We start from the raw sequence: 13,418 nt of genomic DNA on the forward strand, positions 1-13,418 counted from the left end.
TTAAGAGATCTACCTTAGGCTTATGCATTCCACAAACACTGTCATTATTAAATCTCTTTAAGGTCCTGGATCCAGGTCACACTTTGGACAATGGAAACAGACAGGAAACTGCAACTTTAGCCACCTAGGCCTATGGGAAAGTACACAGCAAATTCTGCATATTTCTAGAATTATTTTAGTTAACTAATGTTGTTCACTTTTTAGTAGTTATTACCTGAGGTCATCATGCCCACCTGGCAGAATTATGCTTTGCTTAAGATGAGAACTTTATGGCAGCCTTTATGGAACGCCAGGACTTAATGTTGGTTGTCACCCTGTGTTGACACTTGAGTTATTCTTTAGAGGCATGTTCCCTCATAGAGAAATGAGCCTAATGGCTAGTTGTCAGACTGTGATATTTGCTATGGAATATGCTATGGAATTGAAGCATAATGGCTGGGTGTATGTCCTTTGTTATGGGAATGGAGTCTAATTGCCGGTCAATCCTGGGGAACAAAAATCTGCATCTTGGCATTTTTATTGACACAGGCCATTTGGATTATACTTCCTCCTCTAATTTCCCTTTCTCAGATCTCTGATAGTGTGGCATGCATAAGCCTAAGGTGTGCATTTTTAGTTCAAATGTAGGACCCCAAAAATTGCAGTACTGGAGACAATGTCCTAAACAGGACTCTGACTATGTAAAGGTCTGTTATTAGGCAAAGAGAAGCCCAAATTTGGCATTCCTCAGGAATTTCATAAGGTGTATTTCTGCTTACCAGGACCTCCCTTAATGTGCCTCCAAAGGTCAACTACCTCTATTAAGGGCATCTAGTTCCAGTCAACTGAGGAGACTGTATCACCCCAAGGACTCCCATCCTGCTGCCTGCCATATAATATCCACTTGCTTTTTTTACCATTTTGTTTCTCTCAGTCTATGGTGATATTTTATTTGTACTGAAATGTGATTTTATTTGTATGCTACTAAATACAGTTGCCTGGGGGTCAGAGCTGATAGCAAGCCATAGCAGAAGTCTGGTAGTGGTAGCTCATCCCCTTAATCCCAATCACATGACAGACAGATCTCCATGTGTTCAAGGATACCACCAGCATGGAGACACAAGCCTTTAATCTCAATACCAACTATAGAAGACCTGGAGGTCTGTATAGATGGGCAGTGACAAGGAGGTCATGTGGTTGGGTTTACAACCAATGAGAAGGCAGAACAGAAAGTCTATAAAAAGACAGACACACAGGAAGTAGGTCTCTGGCTGAGGGAAGGACAGCAGCGGCAGGAAGGGTAAGGAGTTTTTTAGTCTTAGCTCTTAGCTACTGCTCTGACCTCTTGGCTTTTAACTCTGTATTTAGCTCTGTGTTTCTTATTTAACAAGACGGTTACATCTACATCTGGCGCCCAACGTTTTTGGTATGAATTCATGAAAAAGCCGCTTGCCTGTGGCCTTGCAGGCCCCTGCCCAGACCCGAGCTACCCTCAGCCAGTTGTGGTGAAGCACACTGGTTGGATTTGCTGAAGGAGGCAGAGGCAGAAGGATCCCAAGTTTGAGGGCGGCCTAGGAGGCTTGCTAAGGAGAAGCTTCAGTCAGGGCCCAGGCACAAACGGTGGCAGCAGGACAATGGAGGCAGCAGCTGCTACTCCAAATTGCTGGCTCCTTCTTATCATGTTGGTGCCTGTGGTGATGCTGCTACCTGGGACGAAGGGTTTACTGTTGCTTGTTTAGAGAAGAATTGCCAGGACAATCATGTTACAAGAAAGCATTGACAAAGGTCAGTTTGGAAAAGTTTGGCGAGACAAATGGGGAGAAATTGCTGTGAAGATTTTCTCTTCTAGGGAAGAACTTTCATGGTTCTGAGAGACAGACATTTATCAGACTGTGATTGCTCCAAACCACAGAGGAGGCACAAAAACAAAAACAAAACAAACAAACAAAAAAAAAAAAAACATGACCACGACTAACAGCAACTTTGAAATCTTCAAAAGGTGATGGGATCCCACAATGATGATTCCACATGGACTATGCTAAAGCCATTAACACCACAAAAAGATTGACTTTGGACCACAAACTGTTTAGGACAATTTCAAGATGGCTAGCTGAGATGATCCAACCTGACAGACTACTTGAACAAGGACTTGAAACAAGCCCTGCATTTTCTCATTATGCAGAGACTGGACAAATGGTACAGGACTTGACAATTAACTCAAAAATTTTCTTTTCAGGATTTCCTAAAGATATGTTCACCCCCAGAAAGCAGGAAGTAATTTTAAGAAAACAATGCCCACATTCCCAAGAGGTGGGATGGGAGGTTTGAGTTTTGGATACTGTCATTGTTTACAGTTGTTGGTTATAAGCTGTTAATTGTTAATGGTCAGAAAAAAAGCTGAACAAGGAGATTATATTCAGAGGTTTTGTTTAAAAAAAAGAAAAAGAAAAAAGAGAATATAGATATGAAGTAGACCACTGAATCTACTGTGAGAAAAAAAGATAGAGAAATAATAGGATAAATGGGTAGATGATTGAATCTACTCTAAAAAGAAAAATGGGGAATATATAAAAATGACAAAAGGTAGATTATTGAAACTTTTATGAAAAGAAAAAAGAGAGAATATGAATATGATAAGATAAAAAGGTCAATTTTTGAATCTACTTTTAGAAAGGAACTACATATTTTAAATAAGATAAGTAATGAAATTTTTTGTTTGAGTTTATCAAATGTTACTGGACTGGACATTGTTAATATATATAATGGAGTTTTGGGTCTAAATCTGTCAAATGTTAATGGATATACAATAAGTATATTGTATATACTTATTGGATAGTGTTTCTTGTATTAGTTATAAGCTTTTTTTAAATTTTAGACAAAATAAGGGGAAATGTGGTGGTATTGTGTTCCCCAAAATATTGTGCACCCTAATAAACTTATCTAGAATCAGAGACAGAACAGCCACTAGATACAAAGGCTAGAAAATGTTGGCACCCACACCTTTAATCCATTCCAGAGGTAGAAATCCCTCGGAATCTCTGTGAGTTCAAGGCCACATTGGAAACAGCCAGGCATGGTGACACATGCCTTTAATCCCAGGGAGTGATGGCAAAAAGAGAAAGATATATAAGGTGTGAGGACCAGAAACTAGAAGCTTTAAGCTAGTTAAGTTTCAGGCTTTGGAGCAGTAGTTCAGCTGAGATTCATTCTGGATGAGGACTCAGAGGCTTCCAGTCTGAGGAAACAGGATCAGCGAGGTGAGGTGGCTGTGGCCTGTTCTGTCTCTCTGATCTTCCAGTGTTCACCCCAATACATGGCTCAGGTTTGATTTTATTAATAAGAACTTTTAAGATTCATGCTACATCAGTCTCCTGAGAGATAGCAATGTCAGTTTGATTTCCAATTAACCTTTCTACCCATAGAGTTGTCCAATGAAGTGGTTTCACTGTATCTTTGCTTACATATGTAAATTAATAATATTTTCTATTCATGGCATTAGCTAAAGCCCAATGTGTGTTACCAGTAAACAGCCTTTTACTTATTTTCCTGAGTGTATGGAGTTATTTTTCACAGAGGTTTGCATGTTTTTAGACCAGGGCCAATAGACTTTGTACTGTGTGTTTTATAAACTCTTGGGAGAAATATATATATAGTTTTGTTTTTCTGTCAAAATGAATCTTCAGTAGGATGGATTCATGTCCCCTTAATAGTATCTCTATAGTTAAATGTCACCAGAACTAACAATATCAGTTTATTTGTTCTTTTAAAAAAACAACAAAAAGGGGGAAGGGAAGGGCAAGAAAGTAGAAACTGTCCAAACTGGCCATTTATAGGAGACATGGAAAAGGTACTGAACTTTCTGTTTCCCTTGAGAGGAATTTGGGATAAAGGATGGCTATGGGCATGTTTTCCCATACAGTGATATGGGAAAGTGTTAAAAAGCAGGATAAGTCACTGACACACCTAATTGTTTCTCTCCCATATTTTCGATCTAGACTCAATTTAGCAGTCATACAGTATCTGATCCCAGTTCTCAGCACAAATGACTGTTTCAGTATCATGTGTTCCTATTATATAACCACTAAAAAAGTCTCAATTTTTCACCTTTATTTTTCATGTGTGTGTGTGTGTGTGTGTGTGTGTGTGTGTGTGTGTGTGTGTGTGTATGCTGTATGTCTGTGTGTGTCTGTGTGTGTCTGCCATTTGGTCTCCCTCAAAATTATCTGTACCTGGATCACTATCATTTTCCCATGTACAAATCAATTGATATCTGATTTTTTCATGTCATGAAAAATGTAAATGAAAACTCAACCTGTCAGTTATTCACACATTGAATTTTATTTAACTCAGAGCAAATCATAAAATAAGAACTGAAATATGCAGTAGAAGATAAGTTTTATAGAGTCTCCATTATCACACTGTATATACTAAAGTCATTTCAATAAAGACTGAAGAGGTCAACATAAAGATTATTAAAGACACTAGGTAAGGTGGCTTCACATCACACAGGAAATGATACTTTTCTACATAATGAGACTCTGATGAGGAAGAAAGGAGTGACAGAGAGATAATGAGAAAGACACAGAGAATGTTTCAGAGGGGAGATGAATTATGGTTGAATAACATTCAGAATAGCCCATGGCTGAATTGACAAAATGTCTTTTCTTGACATTGCTGAAGGAAATAAGTTGGTGGAAGAGAAATTAGAAAGTAGCATGGTAGAATCTGAGAAGATTCAAAACAGGGTAAATTAGTCTATGTTTCAATTCTTCAAGTAAATTGGTTGAGAATACGATGGTGAAAATGATTAGAGAATGCCTTAAGACACAAAGAAGATAACTCTCAAAGATTTTGTTATAGCTAATATTCTTGCTTTATACCCGAGATGTTGCAAAATGCATGGTGGATAACCTCAAAATATTCCAATGGTTCATGCCTACCTTTTTCATGAACTGGTATGTTTCAATCTCAATGAATATGGGTTTAACCTAATGACTGCCTTCCAGTAAATATTAGAGTGTCTTTTCAAACAATGACAGAACAAAATACTCAGCATTCTCTTGCCAACCACCTGCTGGTCGTTAGACAAGATTGCTGTAATGGAAGCAGTTGCCATACTGTCAGCTGCTTAATGGGGGAAAATCCATGTCTCAAGAAACCAAGAGAATTGTTTGAACCTCAAGAAAATAAATCTTTGTAATAGCCATGCAAATTAGTTTGTAATTCTTCTAGACAATGATTGTGATGGTTACAGCCTTGACCTATATGTTAAATTTGGACATCTCCAAGACTCTGTGAAATATTTTTGCAGATTATCAAGCTTCCATTAGTAAGTTTATATTTAGAAATATAGATGTATATACATCTTTGAATGTAATAACTATTAGTGTAAAAGGAGGCTATGAATTTGAAAGAGAGAAAAGGGGAACATATAGAAGGGTTTGGAGAGAGGAAAGGGAAGGAAGAATTCATGTGATATAATCACAAAAAGAAAAGAAAAAAATAAATCACTGCCTAAAATATGAACATCCACAATTTGAACAAAAAAGAACCCGAATGTCACACAAAAATAATAAAAAAAACATACAACTTCATAGCATAAAATCTGAAACTCTAATACATGACTACAACATGTATCAAACCAATTTCTTCTCAGAGATATCAATTGGGAAAATGAAAATTGTATCAGAGTCTATGTACAGAAAATTATATTTAAATTATATATAAATTATATTTAAATAATTATATTTAATTATATATATTTAATTTAATTCTCTGAAAATTATATTAATCATTCAATAAAAATCATATATCAAATCTCATACTGCTATTAACTGAAAGTATGTGTTTTAGTATTCTAAGATATCAATAATTTGGAGGTCAGAACAGTAAAATTAAGCTTCTTACTGAGCTAGTAAGGCCTATACATTTCCTGATATATTCACTTTTGCCCTTTCTCTTGTACATTACTATTAATAGATCCTTAGAGATTTGCATAGCATGGAAGGCACACTTTGCCTAATTATTAGCTCTGTGAATTAAGCCTCACAAGTCTCATAAATATCCACTCTGTGTCCTAGATCTAGATTTTAGCAGTTCTGATCCAGAATGCCTTATACATGTTTCCTTCTCCTTCTCCCAACTTCATCAGCTGCATGGGAAGTGTCCTAATTGACTTTCTACTAATCCTGAACACAGAACCCAGGCCATGATCACATACCCAGCAAGACTGCAATAGTGTCTAAGTCACTGTTGGTCATTCTCATGTGGAGCTACAATACAGCCTAGTAAGTACTAATCTATGCAATATACAAAGGAGAGGTGACAGCATTTTCATCATTGGTACCAGAAAGATATGTGGAATAATTGAAGAGGGAAATGTACCAATTAGCATAGTTTTATCTCAAAGTGCTATGAAGTTTATTTTATTGATTAAGCTTATTGTTAATTTTATTAATTAATATGAGAATTCTCATATTCTATTTAGTTTTTCTACTCTTGTGGATTCTAAATTTTGGAAGAATCTCTTCAACCAGAACGTGAAATAGATACCTCTCTAAACTGTCTGCTATTCATTAAAAAATGTCATAAAGTTGGTGATGAAAATGATCATAGGAACCAAAATACCAAGAACCAGTGAGTACAGTATTGTAGCACACATGCCATTCCAGTATTTAGCAAGCTGAGATAGGAAGATTTTGAGTTTGAGGTCAGTCTAGAATCTTAAGATAAATATCAATTTCAAAGCCTACCTGGACTGCATAGACAGACATAAAATAAAAGCCAGAAAATAAAAGACAAAAATGAATGAATACAGAAAACTTTACCCAGAGCTTTCAAATACCAACTTATGTATTTTCATTGAGGCTGTACCTTTATATATGTTCAATATTTCCCTAGAAAACACATATGTACTATCACCATGTTAATTTGAAGTTAGAAGTATATTTTATGTACCATTTGCAATTTTTTAAAATTTACTTACATTTCTCCCTTGCTTTTCTTCCCTCCAAATCCTCACATAAAGCCCTCTTCATTCTCCTTCAAATTAATGATCTCATTTTTTTGCTAATTGTCATTGCATGCATATATGTATACACATACACACATTTATTCCTAAATATTACCTGTTCAGTCTATACGATGTTACTTGTATGTGTATTTTCAAGGCTGTTTTATGTCATTTTTACCATGACTTGAAGTACAAGAGCATGACAGCAGGTTGAATACAGATGGTCAGACTCTATCCCTTGTGTACCTATGAGTTGTTAATTCTACCAGTCCAACCCAAAATTTCTCTTCCCTGCAATCCATGGCAAAACCTGTAGCCACTATTTTCTTCCCTCTGTGTCACTGATATAATATGCAATAGAGCTGTAGGCACCTTTGACCTATGAGTTACAATGAGGACGGCTCTAACACAAGGGAAATCAGAGAGTGTTAAAACAGAATAACTCACACCAAATCCATAACTTGTCCTCATTTCTTATTTTTACTTCCATTGTTTATTGTGTCATTTATTCTTGACCCCATCACACACACACGTTTCAACTCTAGGAGAACTATAAAATCACAGTGTTGGGTTCAATACTGAAGGGACAGAAAACTGTTAGAGTGATCTAAAGAGAGGACTCGTTAGGAGAGGTGTTTGCTGCACACACATGAGGACCTGAGTTCAATTACCAGCATCCATACCCAAAATCTCAATATGGTGGGGAATGTCTGTAACCTTAGAACTAGGTAGATGGACATAGACAGTTCTTAGGGGTTGAGCAGCCAGTCAAAGTAGCCCAAGTGAGTTAAGAGAGACTCTGTCTCAAAAAATAAGATGGAAAGTAAGCAAAGTTTACCTCTCACCTACACATATTTTCACACAAAAACAACCACCATCAAACTAAAAAAGTCCTAGTATACTTGTAATTTCAGAATATATCTCAAACATCTACTTAAAACATATGAATTTGAAGAAACAGAGTAAGTTCTTTGTTTAGACCTTAAATTTTAATTAATTGAACTAGTTTAATCTAATAGTTTAATTTATTAGCTAACAATTTAATTTAATCAGATTAATTAAATAAAGTATAATTTTGAATCTCATATGTTATATGTTACCAGTGTGACACCAGGCAAATCATTATTATAACAACAGTTTAATCATCTTAGTTGACTCCAGATGTTATAACTGTTAAAAATCATGGTAATGAGCCCATGACTAAACAAATCACAAATGAAATTAAATAGAGGCATATATTTGGAATTGAAAGTATTTCATTAAGCAAAATATTGTCATTTGAAGCCTCAATTTGATCTGGATTCCTGACAAAACTTTTAATTTTGCTGTTGCTTTTATTATTCTTATTTGCTGGACTTAGGCTCAAATCTCATGCTGCATGCATACTATGCAAATCTTCAATGGTTGAATTACACCTTTAGCCAAGACAATTTTATTCATGTTTTTATAGGAGTACATTTTTCTTGTGTGTACTTTTTGCCTTTGTATGTTTGAGATAAATTCTCACTGTATCACTGAGGCTGACCTGGAGGTCATGATTCCCTTACATCACTTTCCTATGTGGTAGAATCATACTCCTTCATTACCACATCCAGACAGGAACAATGATAATAATGACAAAATACACAATAAAAAATACAAAAGTGTTAGGGTTGTATAGCAGCTTAAGACCCAAGAAGAACAAAAAGTCTTAAAGGGGGTCTAGACTAGAACTTTAAAAATATTTAAGATTCTAGGTGCTACAAAATGAGGGAAGGCAAACAGGAGAAAGAGTCTCCGTGAGCTAGGTGTTAAGGTTTGTAAAGTTACCTTCTGTAACATCTTATCAATGAAGAATACCTGAAATTATTTGATCAATGGAGTCCTCCCTAGCTCCTGGGTAGAAATGCAAAAAGTACATCATAAAAATTTGTGCAAACACATAAAAAACAGATAATATCTGTCATGTAAGATTCATTTCAACAATCTTTACATTAAACTCTCTTTATCTTAAATGAATTGAATGTATTTTGTAACAGTAACAGACCTGTTACTATTTAGAAGGTCTAATCAGTATATCTATTTCATAAATAATCAAATTACTCACATGTGATTTTCTATTCATTCTCACTTGAATTCTTATCAAAATTAAATATTTTGGAAACTTAAAATAATTACTCTATATTAGTTGTATATATTACTGAGTTTCACTGAGAAATTAAATCATGTTTTGACATGTTAGAAGAAAGAAACACTCAAAGTTTTAAAATTAAGATACCTTATTTTAAAGGAAATGCAATAATCCTAAGAAAAAATGTTTGAATTGAAAAGATCTTAAAATGTCTTAAGAAGGCCAAACTAAAGTAAAGCTTTGGTTCCAGGGTGGTCCTATATTCTTCAAATGCACTTGAGTGGTTGCATTTGTTTAAAAAAATCTATCATGAAATCTTTGGTTAGAGATATATGTAAGAAATAAAAGTTTGTATAAGATTATAACAAACAACAACAAAAGAACAAAATGTGAATTCAAACTTAGATCTTCCCTAGAGACCCTGTAGAATTTATGTAATATGATGATTCAAGGTGAGGGATGGATATAGCTACATAATTAATATACCTGTCTAGCATGTGCAAAGATTTGGAATCTGCCATCAGAATTTACACATAACAAGAAGAAGAAGAAGAAGAAGAAGAAGAAGAAGAAGAAGAAGAAGAAGAAGAAGAAGAAGAAGAAGAAGAAGAAGAAGAAAGAAGAAGAAGAAGAAGAAGAAGAAGAAGAAGAAGAAGAAGAAGAAGAAGAAGAAGAAGAAGAAAGAGAGAGAGAGAGAAAGAGAGAGAGAGAAAGAAAGAAAGAAAGAAAGAAAGAAAGAAAGAAAGAAAGAAAGAAAGAAAGAAAGAAAGAGAAAATGAAAAATATATAGAGTAACCATTAGAAAATAATTATTGGGGGAAAGGAAAGGAATTTTTGTAGCTAAGTGTGATACCATATGCCTACCTGTATTACCAGGACTGGACTTCAGATACTGAGACAGGGTTGCAAGATGGATGGCAATGAGAAATATTAAAAACAAAATACCACATATTCTCATATATGTAACACTAAATTTAAATGAAGAAAGGAGAAGACTATGAGGAAGAGAACTGGAAGAAGCTGTTGGGAAGGAGGACTGGGGAAAGCAGTTGAGAATGGATATATGCAAAGTACAATAATACATATTTTAGAATATTGTGTAATCAATCTTATTTTTTGTACATCAACTAAAAGGAAAAACAAAAAAATATTGTTTAACCATTGTACTTTATCAATTAATACTACCTTCAGAATCAAATATATAGAATAGGCACATATCCTGAGCCATTAGGCCATACAGTTTTAATTAACATAAGTCTCTGTGTGTTTATTTGGGTCTAAGTAGCTGCAGTCCGGGGCAGGACCAGAGAAAACTCCAGATACAACAATCAATAAAAATAATAAGTGTTTACCAAACTTAGAAGACAATGGTAAATATTTACCCATTCAGGTACATTTGAAAATACATTTACCTGATAATTTTCACACTTTCTCAAGAACTAAATCTCAACTGAATATGAGTTACAAAATCAGAAAATGAAAAAAATGAAGAAACTATCTGAAACCTGGACAATATAAAAATTCTATTTGACTAACAACATTTGACAGACTAGAATCTAGGTTTTTTTCCTTAATATTGAAAATGTTTGAATATATGTCTTCATTTTTTGTGTACAAGCCAGTTGTGTTTAGGTACCCAAGGAGGCCAGTAAATAGAGTGGGTTCCCCCTGTGTTAGAGTTACAGGCCATTGTGAGCCACCTGATGTGGGTAGTGGGAACAAAACTTGGGTCCTCTGGAAGAGCAGGAAGTTCTTTTAACTGCTGAGTCATTTCTGCATGCCAGATTTTACTTCTTTTAGCTTGTGTACTTGCAATATAAATCCAAGGAAGTGAACTTAGTGCACTTTTAAGAGATAACATATACATAATTTCTTCATAGTATTCTTTATTAGAATGATTTTTCCCCAAAGTAAATTGTTCATGGAATGGTGATTTCAAAACAATCCTCTCTGTTAGTTTTATGCCGCTCTGTGTTATTCCTTAAGTGGCACTGTTTACTGTGAGAGAAAAGCCATGAGGTACGACAAAACCCACTATGAGAGTTTATTAGGGGAAGGATTCAGAAGAGAATGTGCTTGAGCCTATTTGAAAGACATGTGCAAAAGAGGGAGGAATAAGAAGGAGACGGGGAGGAGTCTGTGACCCACTTTTTATGGATTCCCCTGCACATGTGTCTATAGGCTCACATAACTATGCCACGCATGTGCATAGATTGCATGATCATGCTGTGTGCAAATTATCTGACCACACAGCTCACAGATTATGTAGGACGTAAGACTCCAGGATATGTAGGAGTAAGGCCTCAGGATGCCCAAGCCTCCTGCCTGGTTACTGGATAGTGCATTCCCAGCCACATAGCAACTATTTCTAATATATTTTTGCCTCAAGTTTCTGAAGATGATATTTGTAGAAACAAGTGATTGTCACACAGGCTATTGAAGAAAGGGTTGTAAGAGTTTGCCACAACTAAGAAATATCACCAAAGGTACATTACCATTGAGTTAATCTGTTTTGCATCATTTTATCAAAATACCTAAGACAGGTAAGCTTTATTAGAAAAAGAATTTATGTAGCTCAAAGCTTTGTGGTCTAGAAATTCAACCTATGCTGCACTGGCTCTGTGGTCTCCTAGTGAATGGCAGAAGTGAAAATGTATTAGAGAGGAAGTCATAATAAAGAGGCCTCCAGAGAGGCTGACATCTCTCAATCTCTATCAAGGGCATATCTTATTTGGTGAAGTTCTCACCAGATTCTTTTTATTTCCTTTTTTCTTTCTTTCTTCCTTCCTTTCTTTCTTTCTTTCTTTCTTTCCTTCTTTCTTTCTTTCTTTCTTTCTTCTTTTATTTTCTTTTCCTTCCCTCCTTTCTTTCATCCTTCCTTTCTTCCCTCTTCCCTCCCCCCACTACTGTCTATACCCTCCTTTCTGGAGAGATTGAATTTGTGACCTTACATTTACTAGACAAGGACTGTACCACTGATCTATATTTAAATCATGGATTCCTCTTAAATGTTTCAAGTATCTACCAAATAAACAACAAAGATCCTAGCCCATGAACCTTCATTCTAAATCAATAATGTCTAAACCTTAGTAGTTCTTATGTCTGAATGCTTTCTTATGATTGCTGGATTACAAAAATACAGGCTTGTAGCCAGTTGCTTTTATAGAACTTAATTCACTATAACAGTCTTTTTCTTTTCAAAAGATATCCTAACCCCATGGAGCCATATAATTTAACAGGGGCCTTGGAATTCCTCCTCCTTGGACTCTCAGATGATCCTGAACTGCAGCCCATCTTATTTGTACTATTCCTGCTCATATACCTGCTCACAGTGCTTGGAAATATGTTCATCATCCTGGCCATCAGCTCTGATTCCCACCTCCACAGCCCCATGTATTTCTTCCTCTACAATCTTTCCTTGTCTGACATGGGCTTCAGCAGCACCACAGTCCCCAAAATGTTGATAAACATGCAGACCCATAGCAAAACTATAACTTACGCAGCCTGCCTAAGTCAGGTGTCCTTCTTCTTTCTCTTTGGGTGTATGGACAACCTACTGCTGACTGTGATGGCGTATGACCGATGGGTAGCCATTTGTCACCCTCTACACTACCAAGTCATCCTGAATCCTGGTCTGTGTAGACGTTTGGTCCTGGTGTCATTTTTCTTTAGTCTTATGGATTCACAGGTACACTGGTTGATGGTGTCACAACTAACATTTTGCACTAATAAAGAAATCCCTCATTTCTTCTGTGATGTTCCAGCGCTTCTAAAACTTGCCTGTTCTGATACCTCTACCAATAACATAGTTATATTTATTATAGGTATCATTGGTGGTTTTCTCCCTGTCTCAGGAATCTTTTACTCCTACTATAAAATTATTTCCTCCATTTTTAGAGTTCCATCATTGCATGGGAAATATAAAGCCTTTTCTACCTGTGGATCACACCTGTCAGTTGTTTGCTTATTTTATGGAACAGGCCTTGGTGTGTACCTTAGTTCATCTGTTTCTAGTTCTTCCAGAGAATGTATGGTGGCTTCAATAATGTATACCGTGCTAGTTCCCATGATTAACCCCTTCATCTACAGTCTGAGAAATAGAGACATCAAGAAAGCCCTCCAGAAAATAGTCAAAATAACCTAAATTAATTACCTGTATGACCCTAAAATACATAGATTTTTAAACTGTGGTTCAAATAACTGATTGGGTGCCATGAAAAATGTAGCAACTGTAAAAATTTTTGGACACAAAATTATCAAAACTTAATGCATACATGTAGTGAATCAAGATATATCTTGCTGTGCTTATCCAAGTTA

General features: G+C 35.7%; 1 protein-coding gene across 1 annotated transcript; it reads left to right on the forward strand.

Annotated features, from left to right (window-relative positions):
• Positions 1-12,303: 12,303 nt before the first annotated feature.
• On the forward strand, positions 12,304-13,342 carry LOC102919113 (olfactory receptor 7E178-like). Its single transcript, XM_006987052.2, has one exon. The coding sequence runs from the start codon at positions 12,319-12,321 to the stop codon at positions 13,243-13,245; it is 927 nt and encodes a 308-aa protein (XP_006987114.1). The 5' UTR covers positions 12,304-12,318; the 3' UTR covers positions 13,246-13,342.
• The last annotated feature ends 76 nt before the right edge of the window (positions 13,343-13,418 follow it).

This window comes from Peromyscus maniculatus, chromosome 7, assembly GCF_049852395.1.
Source record: "Peromyscus maniculatus bairdii isolate BWxNUB_F1_BW_parent chromosome 7, HU_Pman_BW_mat_3.1, whole genome shotgun sequence".
In the NCBI taxonomy this organism is placed as follows: Eukaryota; Metazoa; Chordata; class Mammalia; order Rodentia; family Cricetidae; genus Peromyscus; species Peromyscus maniculatus.